A 23,202-nucleotide genomic window follows, 5' to 3' on the forward strand; every position below is an offset into this window, starting at 1 on the left:
ACGTAAAGTCAATCCCGACTGATTTTTTTACTTTCTGAAATTTTAAGTATGATTTCGTGCCTGTGTGAAACAGACGCATTATTAAAAAAAATTTGGAAACTTTAGAAAAAGAATTGAATATCTACATTAGTTATAATTAGTACAGAACTCGGAACCGCATGGTATGAGGCCACTATGCTATTAGACACCCTGTATTTATAAGTAAACATTTCGTGGGACAAGCAAATATAAATTCTGTATAAAATTGATTCAAATAAAACAAAAATTGGCTGAAAAATTGTAAAATGGTTCCGGTAAATTTTTGGAGATTTTGAAAATTTAATTGTCAAAGTTAAAATTGTGTGAAAAAATTAAAAGTTTCAAGCATTTGGATCAGTAAAATTTCAGTAAAAATAATTGCTAATTTTTAAAATTCGAAATTCTTTTGGATTTTTTTTTCGAAAATGAATTTTTTTCAAAAGTTAATTTAATTATTAAATAACATAACATTTTGAGGTACAAAATATCTAAGAAACGGGAAAAGAATTGAATAATCTGCAGAAGTAAAATTGTTGCTACAAGCAATAAAAATACTTTATTCACCGTTTGATTATTCTGCCAAAATTTGATCGATGTGTGTAACAACTGATTGTTTTCTCAGCTTCAATTTCGTTTCGAAATAATTTCGAACTTAATTATGCTGTTATAAAACATTTTTTGAAAACACGTTCAATTTTTATGTTATTTCTCAATCGTTTGATCTATGTTTAATCGAAATTTAATCAATGTACCTCATTGAGTTACCATAGTTATAGACAGAAGTATATATGAGTTTTAGACCACACAATTGTTTCAATTTATTTTAATCAATTCACAATCATCTTGCCGAAATTAGAATACGAGTATACAAATTTCTATAAAACATAATCGCTTCATTTTTGATAACTGTTATACATTTTTAAATTTTAATTTTTAAGTATGTACTTACATTTAAGGTTCCTTAAAAGCCAGGTTATTACTTTCATTTTGCTTTTTTTTTTTTTATTTCGGATAATTTATACGCTGCTTTTGTTTTATTTCATAATTTCTTAATTTTATTTATTTAAAAACCGATTTTCTTTTTTACATTAAAATTGCATTTTTTTTTTGTGTTTTTGATTTTTTTTAAATTATTATAATTATTATTTAAAAACTACTTTATTCCTATTTAATCGGATTGCACTTGAGATCATCGCAGAATAGCCATTTCATTTTCTAAATAATTTAAGTTTTATGTATGTGTGTAAATATAAATATTATGTATACAAGTATTAATTTGTTTACTCTATATTGGTTATAATACAAGATTTATTAATTATTTATATTTGTGTATAACACTATAATATTATTTTCTTTTATACACAATATTATTCTTTTATATTATATTATATGTATATTTATTCTTATTAGAATAGATTTTTGTATACCTATGCATATATATCTATGTATTTATAATATTTTAACTATAATTAAGTTGCACTACCAAATAAAACTGGATTTTTATAATATCCAGGTTGTCGGTCCTGTAAAGGACTTTTAACATCACGTTCAGAATTTTGCTGTCTAGCTTTACGTTCCATTTCAATTTCTTGAGCTAATGATTCTGTATAAGAATAAAGAATTTTTTTTAATATAGGGAAATGTTAAAATTTTGTAGTATAGCAGTTTTTGCTAAATGAGTATAATAAATTATAGTCAAAAGTTGTATCGTAATGGCAAACATTTGATAAAACAAGAGCTTCTTAACTGGCTCGAGGCACTTAATGCTATCATAAAAATGAATAAGAAATGTAAGAATGAGAATGATAAAAATGAAAGAAGAATGAGAATGAAGTGAACATCACAGAATATTAGTAATTTAGACTAGTAATTTAGATCTCTGGCTTAATTTAGAATATTCTTTATTTAACAGATACTTAAAATATAACTTAATAAGACCAGAGAAATGAGATTAAAGTAGAGTAAATCATAAAACCTTAATTGAAATCTTTGAAATCAATCACAAATCACGTAAATAAAAATATTTGAAATTGAATTACATTAATTCAATAACATGTATAGGGAAATTTCTTCATTTAGGTGTTTTTAAATTCAAATATGTTATGCCTTTAAATATGATTCTTACTAACACAGTTTTCATCCTCCTATTCCTAAATTTATATATGCAAAATAATAACTTTCTCACCTGAATAATTTTGCCAAAATGCACCTGTTGTCATGAGATCAATACCAGGATAATTCCATGATTTTCCATTATTATTAGCAGAATTAATGCTACCATTTCCACTAATATTTGGATTACCAGCAGTACTACCACTAGCACCATTTCCACTACCAATTGCATTGATATCGTGTGGACCACCAACTGATGATGGTCGATGATTACTATTATTATTATTATTATTGTTATTATTATTAATTCCATCACGATCTATATTACTAGTAGTATTAGTTGTTGTTGTACCGGTAGTTGTATTACATGAACTATTTCTATCATCACGATCTCTTCTATCTCGATTTTCGCGATCATTTGAATTTCTATCAGATAAATTATCTCTTTGATGATTAAGACTAAGATTGGAAGGACTTTCAGATGATCTTCTATGTTGATTTTTATTATCATGATTATTGGACGATGATGATGATGATGAATGACTAATTTTATCTGATTTTTCTCCACAATTATTAGTTTTATCACCTTCCGCATCTGTAATAGATAAAGAAAGAAAAAAAAAAACAAATAGGGAAAAAAGAAAATTTTAAAATAAAAATTGGATTTGTTGTATTAAAAATTATTTTGTTGTAGTAAAAATTATTTAAAAAATTTGGTTGCAAAACCCAAACAAAAACCAAGATTTCTAAAAAAATTTTACTGATTGAAAAAGAAAATAAAGTTTACCTTGACTATTTTTATTTTGTTCAGATGATCCATCATTATTACTTCCTTTTCGTTTCCCTTCAATTCTTTGTTGCAATCGAATTCGAAGTTTTCTTTCTCTTCGATAACGTTTTTGATATAAAACTGTAATTATTTAAAAATCAAGAAAAAAAAATTATTTGAATTTAAATCAATTTGAATAAGAACTTGGAATTTTCAAAAATTTGGAGAAAACTTCAATAATTTTTAATGGAAATTTCTAAAATTTATCCATAATTCAATTAAACAGATTTTAATTCGAGCACTTTCAAAGAATTCGATTTTGAAGAAAATCCTTCCGAATTATATATAAATTTGAATACTAAGAATTCAAAAAATATGCTAATATCTCGATTTAGGCGGTTTTGCTTTCAGAAATTTACTCTTAATTTATACATACATAAATGACTCATTTAGCATACTCGTAATTAAATTATAGTCAATTCCTTAACGGCGTCAATATTATTATACAACTTTGCTCATATATCTACATTATATCGCACGAATGCAATTTAAAAAAAATTATATTAAAAGTAAATTAAAATATTTTAATTCAAAAAATCAACTGCCAATACAAAAACATGCAAAAATAATCGACAATAACAATGTGACAAAAAAATTTTTATGGCAACAAAAAAAAGCAAAAACATACAGCACTTTTTTTAATGCTATCATCACTGCGACTGTTCCAATTCTTTTTAAATATTTTTTATTCTATTTTTTTTTATATATTTAAATTATAACTCCTTTTATCATACAATATGTATATATTTTTACAAATAATATGAAATTTAATATTTATATCGAACGAACAAAAAAAAAATTTCTCTTTATTATTTTTCATTTCAATAAACTGGAAACCAACATGAAAATATTAAAATTCTTAAAAATTGTAGGCAAAAAACAAAAAACAAAAAAATAATGTCTTTTTAACATTTTTAGCTACAAAAATAAAAACATGGATCATAAATACAGGAATAACTGAAAAACATTGCATTTACAGACATATTAAGTATCTTTATCGTATAATTTTTTTTCGATATTTAATAATACATGGGTAGTTTAAAAAGTATTCGATTTAAAATATAAAGCATTCACTGAATGCAATTTTTACCGATTTTTTCAATTAATTTATTTAAAAATTGTTGTTAATGTCAATTTTGTCCAAAAACTCTGCCAAAATCCAAGAGAACAACACCTTCATTACAAGAGCCTGCTACGTTTAATTGTGATTATTTAAGGCTCTATATATTAATTATAAATTTGAAATCTTTTTGAGTTTTTGAATGATGCACTATAAATTTTTTGTGCAGTTGCAACTTACAATTTAATTAATTTTGGTTAAGGACTTAAACTTTGCCAATAATTTCAAGTTAAAAGAAAATTTCTTAAGTTGAGATTGTTCAATTGCAATGTATGTCTTAAAATTTTTAGTCTGTAACAGTAGTTTTCAAATAAAACTGAGAAAATAAATTTTTTCGTATATAACATCGGCAATCAAACAGAATATTCTAAAAGTATTCTTTAGAAATTTTTTGATATTTATCAATCAAATCATTAAATTGCTACCAAATTATCCTTATCACTCGGTTGGCTAACCATGCCCGCTAAACTATTTTATCAAAATGAAAAAAAAATTGTTATAAAAGGTAATTCAAAAAGAAAAATCTACATTATTCATGAGATAGAAAATTTTACCAATACATTTAAATTTTTGTAAGGTTATCGCTTGTTCCAAAAATTTTATGCCATCGTGTGGGTTTTGAATTTTATTACCTAAAAATTATTTAATATTTGATTCCGTATTAACCGTTTGAGTGCCAAAAATTTGCATATCTTTACCTCAAAATGCCGTGTAAAAAATGACTTTTTTAAAAAAAAAACATTTTCTAAAAACTTCTAAATTTTTATCGATAATTAAATAATTAACCGATTTTCTTGATTTTTTCCGTGTTTTTTTTGAAGAATTGTAGTAGTTATTGAAATAAAGTAAACAATATAATGAACACAATATTTTATTTAGAAAAAAAAGAAAAAAAAAACACGAAATAAAAAAAATTAACAATTTTGTTTTCCTGAACATTCGGTGTGCATCCCTTTCTTACACCGAATGCACATCCATGTTGCTCGACGTAGTCCCGCACCATCCTTGTGACAGCGACACATCATTACTTTGGTCAATATAATCATCACTCGAACTATCACAAGTTTCGGACGAGAAACTTCGCGAAGTATTTGACCGCGACATTTTACGTATAAGAATCGTTGAATATCAATAAAATAAAATATTATTTGCAAAAAAATATCTACTTCAAAGAATAACACGAGTTAGGTTTACAGTGTGAAGAAAAAACACGGCCAGTAAATCCGTACTGTACGCGGGAGCGTGTGTGGGAAGTGACGCCTACGTAATCGCCGATTATCGACGATCGGCACTTTTCGGGAACATTCGATTCGACGAAAATCGACGATCGGCACTCTAACGGTTAAATTCATTATAAAATATAGGGCAGTTAACAACTAGAAGAGGGTGTTTGCAATGATAAATTCAATTCCAGAATTTCAATTTCGCACAATATTCTTAATCGAGTTCAAACTTTACCGATAACTTATCTTAATTCATTTTTTATGTTTTATCGAATAATTATTTTTTAATCTGAAATTTTTTTAAATCACCTCCTTAAACATAATACAATATATTGGCAAAATATGTATTTGTGTATTTGCAATAATAAAAAGAGCAGTAAGAAAGAAAAACAAAAAAGGTAATCATCAGAAATCATTCAACAAAAATCATTGAACTGAGATTCCTTTCTGCGGGTGGGCATACGAATCACACACAATATAATTTTTTCGACCCTGATTGTTATTATTTTCTTATGATTTTTTTTTTTCGTTTCATTCTCTTATTGTACTTTTCTTAACTGTTGTTCTTTTTTCAAGCAAATAACAGCAAAATTATTAAATTTATAAAATATACACATACTTATATAATTATAAAGATTGTATATCTCAAAAAGATATTAAATTATTAAAAATATCTTCTTTCATATTTTAAAATAATATTGAAGAACCAAAAAAACAAAATGCCATCAAATTATATAACAATATGAAACACAGGGAAAAAATCTGCAAAGAACCAACTGCTGTTTATGTTACGGCTGTTATACTACTATTGTTCTGTTAGTTTTGTATTTTGCTCAATAATATTACTGTTGTTTTAAAAAATTTTATGTATTTCAAATAATTGTTTTTTTTTTATTGTTTTTATAGTTTATTCCTTGCAAAAATCATTCAATGTTCATTGAAGTGAATCAATAAAATACGAAAATTTTTTCAAATTAAAAAAAAAATGTTCAAAGATACTCGTAAAAATTACAAAATCATCATTTCACCTTAATTTATTTCATACATTCCAAAAAAACCGAAAAACGAACAAAATAAAAGGCAACAATACCATTAATGGACAATAATTAATATGAAATGAAATCAATATGAGAAGTCAACCTATTAGCTACATAAACCTATACCTACACACGAGACCTGAAATATTTAAGGAATCAAAGAAATAATAAAATGAGAAAAGAAAAAAAACAAAAACAAAATTAAGGAATGAAGGGCATAAAACAAGTAGCCAGAATTTATGTAAATCGAAATCAATAATAAAAAAAAAAAACAAATATTTTAAAATAATCAAAAAATTGATCAAAAACAGTGGAAAAAATAAAATGAAATGAAAATTTCAATTTACAATTCAATAAATAGTCGGATTAAATCAAGATGAAAAGATAAATTTTAAATATATAGCACAGTATGTAGGTATTTAAGATTTGTTTTATTAATTTTATTTTGTTATTTTTAATTGTCACCATAAGTATCTGACACAGTACGAGTATAAGGAATCGATCTGTTATATTGTTTTTCAAACTTGAATTTAAAAGTTTCAACAATTCTTTTTAATTTTCAGAATGCTGGTAGCTTGATTTTTCTAGAAATTAAAGAAGGTAATATTGACTAATAGGAAAATTTTATTTGTGAAAATTTTTAAGTTCCATAATGCAGTATTATATGATTTTCACCTAGATCCAAGCTGAAGTTGGGACTTAATTAAAATACTTGTAATAATAATTGATCTCAATACTGATGTTTCGTTTTGTGAAACAATACTTGTAATAGAAAACATTTCTAATTTAATGTCATTCAACTTCTCGACCGATTACTTATGAATGATGTCAATCATTCTGTAGGTGTTTCTGTCTGAACTCATTTGAAGTTTTCTTTAAGATATTTTTTGTTTTCATAGTGTTTGTACACCCAATATGTTTTATAAGTGCATAGCTTTCACGTTTTTATGTATTCGTCTTAAGTCATACCGTGTTAACCTGCTCACCTATCGATCTTCTGTGTAGATTTTAACACTTCTAGACACTTGTAGATTTTTTAGAAAGGCTTTTCTTGTTTCCGTCTTTAATTTACAAGTTAAGGCTGATAATTTCATCAATATATTTATGGTTCTTTTAAATTTTGTTCTCCTCCTAACTGTATGCATTATGGAAACATAATATCATTTAAAGAAAATGGTGTTCCTACAGAAATGGGATAACATTTTTAAGTAAAAAGGATGTGTTTTGACCAGGCTAAGCAAAATGTGCTACCACAAAAACTATGAGTTTAGTACGAATTTGTTTTTACGGCAAACAAAATATGTCACTTATAAGTTAAGCCGAATTGGATTTTAAAACCTATAACAATTTCTATTATAAATTTATTGCGAATCTTAAAAAGTTTTGATACTTTATAAGACATAATCGATTTACATTCGCTACAAAAAATGAATTTCTATGTATGTATATCTAAATAAGAAAGATTAATGAAATCGAATTTTATTAAAAAAAAAAAACAAAAAAAAAATAAAAATTTCCTTAAATTTTAAAAAAATTGCAGGCATTTACCTGTTTTGCTACTTCTGTTTTAACTGGTTTTCTCTTTTTCGCTTTATTTTTTTATTATTTTCAGCATTTGAAGAACTGACAGACGCAAAAAAAATTAGTCCGAGTGAATGTAAATTGAAATTCGATATTCTCTTTTTTTCCTCTTTATTTTTCTAGATTTTATTTTATTTCTTGACAGGTACAGACAGTACTCAGTTTTTTTTGACAAGTATAGACAGCATATTGTACCTTTTTTTCTTAGCATTTTAAAAACAAATTGGAAAAAAATTAATATTTTAGCAAAAAAACAAGAAAAACGCAACATTTTGGATCAGGTCTACCGGTTTAAAGTTGAAAATTCAATTGAAGAGAATTTGATACGAATAATTTTTTCATTCAACTTGATTAGTTACAAATTAGTGTGTTCATAAAGGAATGAAAAAAAAATCGTAAGGAAAACTATATAAACGACATTCAAAAATTATGAAAAAAAATTGGTTTTAGTTGCTTACTGTAAGTTTTGAAAGAATTGTGTATCTTCAATTATTTTGTTAATGATTCATAAGAACAGCTTATAAAATGGATAAAAATTTGAATAAAAGAAAGAACTCACCTCTTAATTTCCGCTCTTCAACCAATTGTCTCTCAAGAGAATCTTTAACTTCTCTTTCACGTAGAACATCCATTTTCAGTTCAGCTTTAAAGTAAAAGAAGAGTTAATAAAATTAAAAATTATTCAAAGTTTATATTTATATAAAAACAAATTTGCAGGCTTTCAATATAAATAATTAGATGGAAAAAAAAATTACAACGAGAAAAAAAAAGAGTTAACCTTGTCAACTCTGTGATACCCGCACAAATTTGTTATCCTATGTGCCAATAAAGATGCCATAACTATGGGGCAGACTATGACTTTAAGTTGCTGTATTACCATATTAATTTATGCAAAATTACTATGTGTTTTTCAAAATACTGTGTGTGCCAAACTACTATTGAAGTTGTATGGCGGCCACCAGAAAGAGCTAAACAATTTCAATGACTTTTATCAAACACATTGGCCCTACTAATGTATTCGCTTGTGTGGAATTTCAATACCATAGCTTGTATAGTGCTTGAGATATAACCAAATAACTTTTGAAGTTGTATGGCAAGTACCAGAAGGAGCCAAGCAATTTCAACGACTCTTATGAGAAATATTGGCACTACTAATATATTCGTTTTTGTGAAATTTCAATACCACAGCTTTTATTGTTTCTGAGATATAACAAAATAAATTTTGAAGTTCTATGGCAGCTACCCGAACTGGTACCCCGATCATATCCAATTTAAATAGGGTTCTGGCACTTACTATAATGAATCATTTGTGAAAATTTGGTGAACTTAGCTCAATTAGTTTTTGAGTTATCGTTGAGACGGACAGACGGACGGACGGACAGACAAAGCTAAATCAACTCAGAATTTGACGCTGATCAAAAACATGCACTTGAGTCTATACCTAAGACCGTTCTTTCTTAGCATTACAAACGGTAAGGCAAATTTAGTATACCCTTCGAACATACTTTCGTACGGGTATAAAAACGGAAGATACTCTAAGAAAAAATAAGAGTGGAGAGGCCGCTAATTGAGTAGTTGCCTCTACAGCGGTTGTTAATCATACGAAACAAATTGTAAAATTTAAAAAAAAAGCATTTTAGAGTTCTATATTTTCATTGTACTTACCTTTTTCATAAGTTATTTGCCTTTCTTGTTGTCTTGCATTATCAGCAGCTACTTTTAATAAACTTTGAATATTTCTCAGCAATGTTTCTGTTGATGAAGCACCTTGTTGATCTGGATGATCAATATCATTTGGTAATGGTATACTATTATTGGGATTATTTGCAGCAGCAGCAACAGCACTTGCTGCTGCTAAACTTGAATAATTAATTGCACGATGATGAGCTGCAGCTGCTAATGCAGCTTGTTCAGCTGATGATGTGTTTACTGGGGGTAATGGCGGTATTGTTGCAGGCGGTTGATTTAATTCTCTTTCTTCTGTATCACTTAAATCTGATTTAATGGAAAAATTTTTGATTAACATTATTTTACAAATAATTTTTGTTTTAAATTCTTTACCATCATCTTTATCAATTCTACCATCATCTTCACTAACATTATCATCTGTAATATTATCAGCTTCATCTTCTCTAACAGATGGTGCTGGTAAAGGTGAATGTTGTCCATCACTTCTATCACTACGATCATCACCACAATTACTAATATTGTCATCTGGATCGGCTCCATTTTTAGATAAATTAAGTACAGGACTTTGTCGATTTGGTGAACCTATACATAATAAAATCAATTTATGTAATTCGTGTTTACATAATATAGGTATTTAGGTAATTATTATAAAAATTTACCATTTCTCGAACTAAGATCTCTTGGTTTTTGATCATTGACTGATGGTGGTCTTCCATCATCTGTTCTTTCTTCTCTCAGTCTATAGTTTCTACATAATAATAGCGCGAATAAATATTAAAAAATACTTGATAAAAAGAGTTTTACTAACCTTTCCAAATGTTTAACAATATCTTCATAAGCAGCTCTACAATTTTCCCAAATACCGGAACGTGCAATAGCATCCATTCCAGCTGCTGACATACCAGCTGCACCAGCTGCTTGTGCTGCTGCTTTCATCATTGAACCATCTGGTCTATGTAATCCATGTGGTGGTAACGCTGGATTCATTAATGCTGAACCAGGATGATGATTCATTTGCATAAATGCCATATGATTTATTGGTGGTGGATTGTAGCCATTTGCTAATAGTGGTGATTTATCCATTCTTGCAATATCTGCACAAAATTTTAATCAAAAGTCATTTTTGTTTTTTTAATAACATTTAGGAAATCAGTAAAACAGTAGCAAATCATTTTAATTAAAACCATTATTCTTTTAATATTTTTTTATTATCTTTTTTATCAACTGTTATAATCTTAATAGGTTTTTAGTCTAATTTTTTTTCGGTTTATTTTAATATTTTATATTAAAATTTTTATTATTTTTGTTTTAATATTTTAACGTAGTTACATAGCAAATCATATATGAATATATCGTGCTTATGGTAGAGTCAAAATTAATAAATATATACTTAATCGGTGATATCTAAAACTTGTAATTACGCGCAATTAGTCAATTTTAGATAAATTTAAGAGGACAAAGATAAAAAAGAAATAGCAACATTTCAAAGCCCACGTTCGATTTTAATATAAAAAAGTTTTTTAAACCAAAATATATTTACAATGTTATAGAAGTACAGTGAAAATTTATTATATTCGTTGTTGAACTAAAATTAATTTTTAATTTTTTCTGATTTACTTCATCAATATTTTAATAAAAAACAGTTGGCAGGTATATCTATTAGGGTAAACGCTATTGCTAGATATGCATAGAATTTATTTTAATGATGATTGGGAGATTTTGTTTGTATTGAATCAATGACATCTAGCTACTGTACGAAAATAAAAATACTAAAATTAAGTATGAAGTCAATTCTGATCTTATAAGGTAGAGGCATCCATACTAATACACCTTGAAATTAATGGAAGAAAGACCCGTTAAAAGCTTAACTTAAGACAAAAACTAACTTAAGAGAGCCAATCATTCGATTAGGAGGCCGAAACAAAATGCTCAATGAAGATCACTGGACTGGAACTCTCAAGATTTTACTTTCATTAAGCAGATGCTTAGACTAAAAAAAAGGAGTAACATTTCGGTATAAAACAAATTAGGATCCTATTTTGTTGTACACAGCGCACATAATAATATTTGGGAAACTCCTAAAATGAGTAGAAAAGAACCTTGAATCAATTATAAATTTTATTCTGTACTATGAAAATTTTAACCTATGGTTTCCAAAATTTTCATTAACTTATAGTTTTTCGCTATTTCTCTTATATGTACTCAACATTATATTGAGTTGAGTTTAATTTAAGAAAATTATTACAGGGTTTAACAGACTAAATATTATATACTTTTGATTTACTGGAACAAATTTTAAACTTTTTTATAATAAATGAATTTAAGATAAATATCATATAACTAAATTTACGGTATATCGAAATAAAAATTATAAATATTGATATCTGATATTGAATATCTAAATATTTTTAAAAAAGGCATAATAAAACTTCAATATACAGAATACATTATGTATGCAATGTTGTAACATGTAGTATATGATGAATATACTTGCATGCATATGAAATCTCATTAATCTTCTATAACCCGAATATAATTGCAATTATCTTGTTAGACACACCACAAAAGTTGATTACTGCGCTATAATAGTAATATATTTTTTGTTTTATATTGAAAACTGTTAAAATATTTTTCAACTCATGTTATTTATGTATGGCTGTAATCACATGGCTGTAATAACATATACAATTTGTGTGGCTGTATTATACGTACAAACACACAAATCTGTGATTCTATGTTAAAAATAAAATTTTTAAATTATTTATTTTATTGGAAAGTAAAACAAAAACGCTATAAATTTGATAGTCTTATTTTAAATTATTAAAAAGTTGTGCCTTTTCATTTCTTTTTTACTTTTTAAATTGTTTATAGCACAATATTCATGTGTTATGTACCTATGTTAGGTATAGGTAACATTTTATGCCTTTACAATTGAAAATATAATCACAAAGATCAAATGATGATCATAGGATATAGTTCAATAAATCTAAGTTAGAATAAGTGTATACAAAAACAATATACAAAATATATAGATAAACATCTCATGAAAATAAAAATAAAATTATTGCTCTCTATGCGAAAACTTATAATCAAATTATTGAAACCTAAATTAGAATACAAAAAAAAAAAAAGAAGCATTCCACCTAATTGCAAGATGCTTGTACATATCAAATTGGGAAATTTTATTAAATCGGAAGAAAGAACGCATTCCAAAATACTATTGAATTTTTGTCACTAATTTTAACTATACGAGTACAACCATTATTTATTTAGATTTCCGATCAACAACCGTACGTTGAGAAATTTCTAGAAAAGAGCTCACGACACTGTCGAATTAAGCCTGCATAATGCTGTGTGAATACTTCTAAAGATAACAAAAGTCAAGTCTAAGTAGTAGACAATGCAAACGTTTGCTGGTCTAAAATCGCATATACTCTTGTTTTGCATTAAATATTGAAAAATTATAAACTTATTTATTTATTGATATTACAAATATAAATTAAAACTTTAAATGTCACTTAAATTTTGAGAGTTTTGTAAAGAAAACTTGTTATTTCAAGTTTCATTTATACCTTAGTAAATACATAAATTTTTTATTTTCTCTTGACCTAAACTATTATAGGGCAAATTTACTAAATCAAAGGTTAATTCAGTGATCGAGATTAGTTTCTTGAAATTATATGTAATCTAATATTGATTGTAAACATTTTACACAATAAATTGTAATTTAGCACTGCATCGAAAAAGAGAGAAGTGACATACACAAAAGTGGCTGGACAGCGTCTCAAGTTCTTAGTAATGAGATTGATGAGAATTATTTTAATATTATATTCAATATTAAAGAAAATCTTCCAGAATATTAAAGCGTAAGTTCCCTAAAAAAAATTTTCTACGCAACTAAATTAATAATGATAAAATGACAGCGGTCCAAAAATCATTGTAAGAAGAATCTTACCTTTTCACTTTAATATCAAACCAAACGAACAAAACAAAAAAAAAAAAGAAAAAGCAAAACTCAACAAAAACTGTAATTACAATTTTAATTCAATTATTTTAGTATTTTATTGCTTTTCTTTAATTCTCTTACACATGTTTAAATATTAAAAATTTATGTTTAATTTGTTGTTATTTTAATTATAATACAAGCAAACTTCCACATGAGTAGAACAAAAAGCTGATGAGATAAAGGAAATTCGTATATTGTGATAATTGATTATATTGTGAGTAAAACGCCCATACAAGGTATTTCATGTATGACTCATAAACGTTATGATTATGATAAAGGAAATTGCAATAAAAAATTAATTTTTTACATGGGACTCTTGAATAAATGTTATGAAATGTGTAGATAGGCATTTAAAAAATTATTAAACAACACACAGTACTTTCTACTATATAAAAAATAAGTTTTCTTTTATATTTTTATGCAATTTAATACTTTGAAATGAAATTCGTACTTGTTCCAATCATAGATAAAATTTTGTAAGAAGAAGGAACCCCAGTATAATGGAAAACGACTGTAAGATTACATAAGAAAAAATCCTACTCATACAGTGCAAAATATAAGGAGGTATCAAAATCGTTTATAGTGTTACGAGAATTATGATCATGGCTATAAGTCTCAGCATAGTTGAGAAACTGAAAACCCCAATCAAATTGGTCTGGATGATATGCAATTACAAGAAAGCCAGATAGAGTAGGTAGAAGAATTTGGGTTCTTGGGCAGTATATACTAACAACTGATGGCGACAGGAACAAAGAATAGACGCGTCAACTTTGCCAATTACAGTTAAGTTTTGCAGTCCTCATAATTTAAAAAAAAAACAACAGATTGCTTCCCAATTTATGCAAAGTTTATTACATGATGTAGAATATTTTCATTTTTTATAATTAAGGTTGAATTTTTTACACTTATGTTTACAAATTTGAGTTACTTCGTTTTAAGAAGTGTCCAATTTAGTCTTTTTGGTTGGTTGACGTAGCCAATGTGGCAGTTTTACCGAACTCTAAATAACACAAATATCTCTTTTTGCTATACCACTATCTCGGGATTACAAGGCCATCATTTGGTCTACGTTTACAGGTGGCGTATCAGAGCCACTCAATCCTCTTCGAGGAATCGAACTAAATCTCCGATGCTAATCTCGATATCTTGTCCAGCTCCGCAATATTTTCTTTCTCCCACGTAACCAGTCTGGCCTCGCTTAGAGCCGGGCACTCGAAGATATAGTGAAAAATAATCCCCTTCTTGTTAATTTCCCGGCAGCGGTGACACATCGTATTGGAATGAAATTCTAGCCTAGGCGCATGCTCCCCCAACAGCCAGAGTCCGTCGTAAACTGACGTCATGCAGGCAATGTCTCCACGAGGCCATGTTTTAACCAAATTTTTCTTACCATTTCGTATGTCTTCTTATCTTAGTAATTATCTTAGTAATTATTATCTGAGTCTATTTTAGTAATTATTATTATGTCTTTCAGTAAAAGTATCTTATTATTATGTTGAACAACCATATTTTCTTACTTCTTAATTTTTCTCTTTTGATTTATAAAAAATACAAAATTTGAAATAAAATTCATAATATTTTTTTTTGTTTTTTATTTAGAAATTCAAATAAAAATGAAAAAGTATAAAAACCCTTTAAGTTAAAAATCAATTGTAAAATATTTTCTTTTTTTTTCCAATTTATATCCTAAAGACATCAAATTAAAGAAATAAAAAGAAAATTCAAATTACAGAAAGTTAATCATCAATTCGTTATACTATAATTGTAATTGTTTTTACTACTGTTATATTGAATTTGTAAGTATAGTTGAACAAAAACAAAAGAAAAAAAAATTTTTTTGAAAACTCGAAAAATGTTGCATAAAATGCTCTAAAAAAAAAGAAGTAAAAGAATTTCGAAACCAATAATTTTCTCGAAATAAATTTAAAAAAAATTTTTATAATGACATGCTAAAAAATTATTTCTTTAAATTCACCATTTCATCTCTTCATTTTTTTTATGAAATTACTTGCACATATATACCTACATGCATATATATTAAAATTACAAATTTGTAAACTGTTTAAAAAAATTATTGTTCAGTTTGGTTATGCTTTATTCTCCGTCAAAAAGATCTTTGAACATAATTTAAAAGAGGGGTGCCTTCTTTTATATTTTTGTTTTTCTTTTGTTTTTTTTTATTGTTTTATTAAAAAGTAATAATTTTTGCAGTAAGTACAAATTTAAAAGCTGCGATAGATAAAAATATTGTGTAGCTAGTAACTTTGTCCTTTCTTACATTTTATAATTTCGAATAAATGTTAAATTTTCTCCCCTATATAAAAATATTTTTTTTTTTATTTTTTTTTTTTGATAATTTTATTATTTTAAACTTTTGAAAAAATTATGCCAATACTACTATTAAATATGCATATAATATAGGTATGTATGTATGTGTGTATGGAAATTTTATATACAAAATAATTTATAATTATTAAAAATTGAGTTTCATTTGTATTTATATTCCTATATGTATATGTATATATGTATATAGAATTTTATTAAGTACGTTATTCGACGCGTGTATACCAAAAGGGTTATATATGTACATACGATGCCATTTAATTGAAGGGTAATAATAAATTAAAACTAACTATAAATAAGATCCTTTTATATTTGCTTACTTTTTTTCATATTTTCTATATATGTCCTTAATGAAATATATAATTATGTCCTTAATACAAAAAGGGAGAGAAAAATAAAAAAAATTAAATAAAATTGTGATCACCATGTAATAATCGGCTGCTTTTATTAATATTCGCACAGATAAAATGTTTTATTGTTGTTGTTTTTTTTTGTCGTAATTCAATAATTTTTTTTTTTTTTTTTGGAATACGCATTTGTTACAATTTAAATTCTTCGCGTATTTGCAGAAATTTTTATTATTTTTGTTCAATGTATACAGAGTAGGCATACGGAAGAATAATTGGTCAGAACAAGTTAGTTGAAATATTTGAGTTTTTTGAAACTGTATCGAGTCTAACTGCAAACATTTCAGTAGATATGCAGGACGTTCCAAGTCGAAATATACTGTATACACCGTTGCATAAACGCTTAAGGAGGATTAAAATTTTTTTTTTGGAACCCAATATTGCCCACTATTCCAAATATTTTTATTTAATTTTTGAAATTTTGAGAGTAATTAATTTTTCTCTATCTTTTTATATTTTATTATATTATCACTCTGTATTTCAGTAATTTAGTGATAATATCTGTGAACTAATAATTCAATGAAATTTCAAATTTGTTTAATTGTTGCTACAAAGAAATTTTGAAAAAAAAAACATAAATTCAACAGGCTTTTTTATTGAAGTTCACAAGAAACGAAGAAGATAATTCCATAAAACATTGATTTGAAGCCCCGATAAATGCATATCATATTTCACCCCCTTAATCCATTTACAAAGTTAAATTGTTTTATGTTAAAACTTTTTTAAAGTATTTTCAATTATTGTTAACAACTGTTTCACTATTAACTATTCTTTTTAACCTAATACATACTTTAGCTATCGTTAAATAAGAATAAGAACAAAAAGCAGAAAAACAGTTAAAAACCACAAAACATAACTCTTTTTTCACAAAATAAAAAACAAAAAAAAAAACATAAGGGAGCATAAAAATAATAATACGAGTATAAGGGAGCAGAGTGCATACAATTTTTCTGTTCAATTTAGCACAATACCAAAATGAAAATAATTTTAAATTGAACACCTTTTGTAAAAATTTGCTATGTCTATATGCGGCTTGACATACTTGTTTATATTTTATTGTAATCGTCATAAAAGACGAAAAAATTAAACAAGAATAATATTCTTAACAAAATGCAAGTTATGTAGAAAAATATATGTGAGTATTAAAAAAGAAGTGGTCAAGTGAAGAAACCGAAAGAATGCAAAAGAAAAGAGAAAAGAAAATTTAAAACCTTGTAAAAATTTCGTGTTTACAGTCGATTAAAAAATTTTTATTTAATACCAAACTTTCAAGTTTGTTGTTCATTTTCATATACGAAGACGTTTTGTGTTTTACAAATTTTTATTTGTACACTACACTCATTGACGTTTTGTAAATAACTTACCTTTATAACGATATTCCTTTTGTTACGGCTTATAATAACAGAATTAATCCGAGAGAAATAATTTTTTTTTTGTTTGTAAAAAGGGCTGATTTTATTGTTTATATTTTAAGTAAAAAATTCTTTTCAAAATAATTACATTTATGATTTATAAGAATCAAATTTAATATTTCACATAACATGAAAATTAAAAAAGAGAGAGAGAGAAAATTAAGGGGTGCTTTCGATCTTAAAAATGAATTTATAAAATACGTTTCAGTTTAACACAGGCTTAGAGTACATTTTATGCGATTTTAAAAGCAAGTAACCTATCATTATTTACTATAAGTCATACCGCATAGCAGAATGTGTGGTATACAAAATTTCCAATTAAGTATCCAAATAATTCATTGCAATTCATTAATATAATTAAATATTTCAATTATTACACATTTTTGGTTTTCAATTCAATTTTATTTTACTAGATTTTTAAACATCTTCTTATCACTTACTGCACAGTAAATTAATCACAAATTTATAAAAGAATCCAGTTGCACAGGGTGAACGATACACGATTGTATACCATCGAAAATACTAGAAATAATAATTAATAGTAACCTTCTTCACGAATTATTGGGCTTAATTTCTACAAAAAAGTTGAATTCACATATTTCTCCTTGAAAATCGAAAAAAAAATTCAGGTAGATTGAAATTGTCGTCACCAATTTACGAATTTCGTCTTAATTCGGCCAAGATGTGAGTCATTAAATTTGCTCTTTGCAAAAAATTCTAACAATTTTTCCTTAGACAGTTATAATAATTTACTCGTAATAAACTTAAAATCACAAAATTTATACACAACACTGGTACAACATAATTGAATTCTAAAGATTTTGTCTTAAAATTCACTCTTTAATCACTCAAGTTCAATAACATTATTAAATATTATAATAAGTACTTGTTAAATTCAATTTTATATAGTATAAGCAATATTTTTCTATAACAATAACATTTTAAGAAATAGAATAATAAATTGAATATTATTTTCAAAACAAATTTTTTTTTTTAAATTTAATGATTTTTGCTGCGAGTAATCGCCCAAAACCATGTCACGGAATCAATTTTCAGACGCCTAAAATTTCTATTTATAATTTTATTAAAGTAGGACTTAAGTATTTCAGCTTAATCAAAGTTTATAATCAAATTGAGTATTTAAATGCTTAAAAATAAAGTTTTCAAAAAAATTAAATATAATTTTGCTAATATTGTTGAGGAATTTATAACAATAATGTTGAAAAATGTTGGTTAATAATGGTTTTATTCGATTTGCATAAAAAATTTTTTCTATATTTTTCTATATACGAGTACTGGTAAGTATAATTTGCAATGAAATTTTCAAAAATATATTCGCTATATTGTTTTACAATGCTTGATTTATAATTTTACTATTTTATTGTTGAAATATATTAATAACACTATAAACACTTACCACTAATATGTCCATTTTCATAGGCGTAATCACCATTATCTAATCGATGTTTTTTCAATTGTGGATGACCAGATAAATGTGTTGGTGGTAATGATAGCCCAACAGGTCCACGTTTCGGTGGTCTACCAGGCCTATAATATATTTTTAAAAAAACAAAAATTAGAAAGTAAAATTTGAAATTTTAGCCTAAAATTAAACTAAAAATTCTTAAATTTAGTTTATATGAATTTTATTAATGTCAATCAATTATAATCAAATAATTGTGTTAATATAAAATTATACAAATATATTATTTGAAAATAATCGATACAAGTTGTTTAATCCATTGACGATCAGCAAAATTGATTGATTGAAAGTTAGAAAAAATTTCTTCATATAAAATAAAGAGAATATCAACCTTGTTTTTAGCACTTTTGCAAAAAATTTTTGAAAAAAAGTGCTTATTAATTTCACTCTGTCCGTCCGTCCGTCCGTCCGTCCGTCCGTCCGTCCGTCCGTCCGTCTGTCTGTCCGTGTGTCTGTTTACAAAACTCCTACACCCTTGAAGATAGAAAGCTGAAATTTTGTATGCACATAAATCTTTACTAGAAACTTATTTCCGTAGAACAAAATTTTCATCTATCTCCCCCCCTCTAGAATTTATAATGCACCCTAATAAACCCTTTAATGCACAATACGATAATATTTAAAAGAAAAGCAAATTTTTTTAGATTACCATTAATTTCGGATAGTTTCTTAATCCGGTGATCTTTGTAGTTTTAATGGTAACTTTAATATCTTTAAAAATAAAAACAATAAACATTATGCGTTATGTATTTAAAAGCTTAACAAGATTTCCGGTCTCATAGAGCGCCTAATATATTATTTTTTTCTATTTTAATGTTTCCTTTAGCAAATATGTACATATTAATTTTCTTTTCTCATCTTTATCTTAAAGCAAATACTGTAAATATTTTCAAATCTTATACTTTATATTGTTATATTCTGTTTACATGCTTAATTTGCTAAATACCAGTAGTTTAGAATTTCATTCTAATTTTGTTTTTTTCTATTTAAATTCTAATTTCCCTATATTTTTGTATAGCTAGATCTAAAATGCTTTCATACACATATTTACAGATTGAATAACAACAAAATAAATAAAAATTACAAATATGTGTATGATCATACAGACACTGTATATTTAATTTAATTAACAATAGATAAATTTTCATTCAGTTTTTATTAAGATAAATATATTTTAGAGTACAAAAACATGAATGTTTCTTATTTGAAAAAAAAAATAAATAAATACAAAGTTTATTGTTATCTATAGGAGATTGCTAAGTAAATAGTACAACCTCGTAATTAAAAATAAAAAATTAACTGTTTATTTATTTCTATTTGGGAGAAAAAATTTACTTTCATTTCCATATTTGAAACAAAAAAAAAAATAAATTCTGTTTACATTTTTATTATATGCAGTGATATTTTTAAACTTTACACCGCATTCGCTGATATTTGTGAATATATCGTGACTAAAATAACTTATATATCCGTATAATATTTATTCGTAAAACATTGTGTTTATGCATAAAAATATGGTGTATATTTTTGTTTTGAATATATATAAATAAATAAATATAGTTACCTACATCATAGTTTAAGTAAATAAATAAGTTAAAGTGCCACTAGTTTTATTATGATTTTTATTTAATTATGAATAAAGTGCGTTCTGAATAAATTTAAACAATAAAATTATTATTTTATAATAATTATATGCCTTTACAACATGTTCGTGTATGAGTTGCATATATTCTATGTTATTATGTTTGATTAGCATTTTCATTGTATGTTATAATAAAAGTTATACTTATAGGTGTATGTTTAAATCCAAATTCATGCATAATTTCAATATTAATCTATTTTTTCAATTGATAATAAAAACTTTTTTTTTTTTTTGTGAAATTGTGAATTGAATATTAAATTGAATGAAATAAATTCTGTTTTGATAAGTAGTATTGATATAAACTGTTATACAACTATAATTTTTACACCCGTACGAACTTATGTTCGAAAGGTTTTCTAAATTTGCCCTACCGTTTGTAACGCTGAGAAATAACGGTGTTACATATAGACTCAAGTGGATGTTTTTGATCAGAGTCGAATTCTGAGTTGATTTAGTTTTGCCTGTTCGTCTGTCCGCCCGCCCGTCCGTCCGTCCCAACGATAACTCAAAAACTAATTGAGCTAAGTTCATAAAATTTTCACAAATGACTTATTGTAGTAAGTGCCAGAACCCTATTTAAATTGGACATGATAAGGGTACCGGTTGGGGTAGCTGCCATACAACTTCAAAATTTATTTGACTATATCTCAGAAACTATAAAAGCTATGGTGTTGTTATTTCACACAAACGAATATATTAGTAGGGCTAATGTGTCTGATAAAAGTCGTTGCAATTAGATGGCTCCTTCTGGTAACCGCCATACAACTTCAAAAGTTATTTGGCTGTATCTCAGAAACTGTAAAAGCTGTAATATTGATATTTTACACAAGCGAATATATTAGTAGGGCCGATGTGATTCATAAAATTCATTAAAATTTCTTGGCTCTTTCTGGTAACTGCCGTACAACTTCAAAAGTTATTTGACTATATTTCAGAAACTATTAAAGCTATGGTATTGAAATTTCACACAAACGAATATATAAGTAGGGCCAATGTGTCTAATTAAAGTCGTTGAAATTACTTGGCTCCTTCTGGTACCTGCCATATAACTTCAAAAGTTATTTGACTATATTTCAGAAACTATTAAAGCTATGGTATTGAAATTTCACACAAACGAATATATAAGTAGGGCCAATGTCGTTGAAATTTCTTGGCTCTTTCTGGTAGCTGCCGTACAACTTCAATAGTAGTTTGGCACACAGTATTTTGAAAAACACATTGTACTGAAATTTTGCATAAATTAATATGGTAATACGGCAACTTAAAGTCATAGTCCGTCCCATAGTCAGTTAGGGCATCTGCATTTGCACATAGGATTACAAATTCGTACGGGTATCACAGAGTTGACAAGGTCAACTCTATTTTTTCTCGTTTTTATTTAAATTATGAAGCTTCATTATACGCTTATTATATTTCAAGGGGAATTAATTATAACGTGATCAATATACTGTGGTTTTAAAACCGTTTTATTTTAACTCTCTAAATTAATTGACATATATTCCAGTTAAATCTATTTTTTTAACCAAAAATAGCAATGCAACATATTTGATTGCCAACATTTTGTATGAACTTGATTTTTACTTCAGCTTGACAACGAAAAGTTGTTATCAAAGTAATTATCTACAGTTTTGCATTATTATTAATTGTTTTGAGTTCGGAAGCTAGATTTATTACACCTGAAGTTAAATTCTTCTAAAGGCCAAAAAAATATTAATTTAAATTATGAAATGTTCAAGAACTTTTTCTCGTGAAATTTAAAAAGTACGTGAATGTCAGCAATTTTCTATTTTTAATTATTCATAAACTTTTCTATTATTAAAGATGGTGTATTGTTTTGCTTTATATTTATATCATTGCTAAAAAATTTTTATATAATTTTATTTATATTCAATTTTTAATTCAAATCAATAAAATCCATAATGTTACAACAGAAGAAACCACAAAAAGTGCTTCTGTAAAGGGAACAAAACAGTAATAGCAATTCAAACAAATAAAAGAAAAAAAAAACAAAAAATAATCAAAAATTGATCCTTTTGGCGGCAAGACAGTAAAATCATAAAACAAAAACAGAAACAAAAAAAAAACAAAAATATAAAAATTACTTTTCTTCATTTAAACTGCTTACACACAAATATAGAAAGAAAATTTTAAAATAAAAAAAAAAACTCCAATAGACGGCGTGATGTTAAAACCACAAATTCATCATCAGCTATTCGGTTTCTTTTTAGAACGAATGAAATGGTTAGGGTAATGGTACAATGGTGGTAGTAAAATTTTTCTTAGCAATAATTTTATAAATT

General features: G+C 26.1%; 1 protein-coding gene across 1 annotated transcript in view; it reads right to left on the reverse strand.

The window, feature by feature from the left end:
- Positions 1–502: 502 nt before the first annotated feature.
- Positions 503–23,202, reverse strand: part of LOC129615497 (arginine/serine-rich protein PNISR) — a 42,480-nt gene continuing 19,780 nt past the window's right edge. Inside the window, exons 4-12 of the mRNA XM_055530751.1 lie at positions 19,195–19,325; positions 10,418–10,703; positions 10,269–10,357; positions 9,982–10,191; positions 9,586–9,915; positions 8,480–8,563; positions 2,918–3,040; positions 2,204–2,725; positions 503–1,621 (exon numbers count right to left, since the gene is read on the reverse strand). Of these exons, the coding sequence (XP_055386726.1) occupies positions 1,488–1,621; positions 2,204–2,725; positions 2,918–3,040; positions 8,480–8,563; positions 9,586–9,915; positions 9,982–10,191; positions 10,269–10,357; positions 10,418–10,703; positions 19,195–19,325 (1,909 nt within the window). The 3' untranslated portion in view covers positions 503–1,487. The remainder of the gene's footprint in view (positions 1,622–2,203; positions 2,726–2,917; positions 3,041–8,479; positions 8,564–9,585; positions 9,916–9,981; positions 10,192–10,268; positions 10,358–10,417; positions 10,704–19,194; positions 19,326–23,202) is intronic.

This window comes from Condylostylus longicornis, unplaced genomic scaffold, assembly GCF_029603195.1.
Source record: "Condylostylus longicornis isolate FDR11 unplaced genomic scaffold, ASM2960319v2 ptg000135l, whole genome shotgun sequence".
NCBI lineage: Eukaryota > Metazoa > Arthropoda > Insecta > Diptera > Dolichopodidae > Condylostylus > Condylostylus longicornis.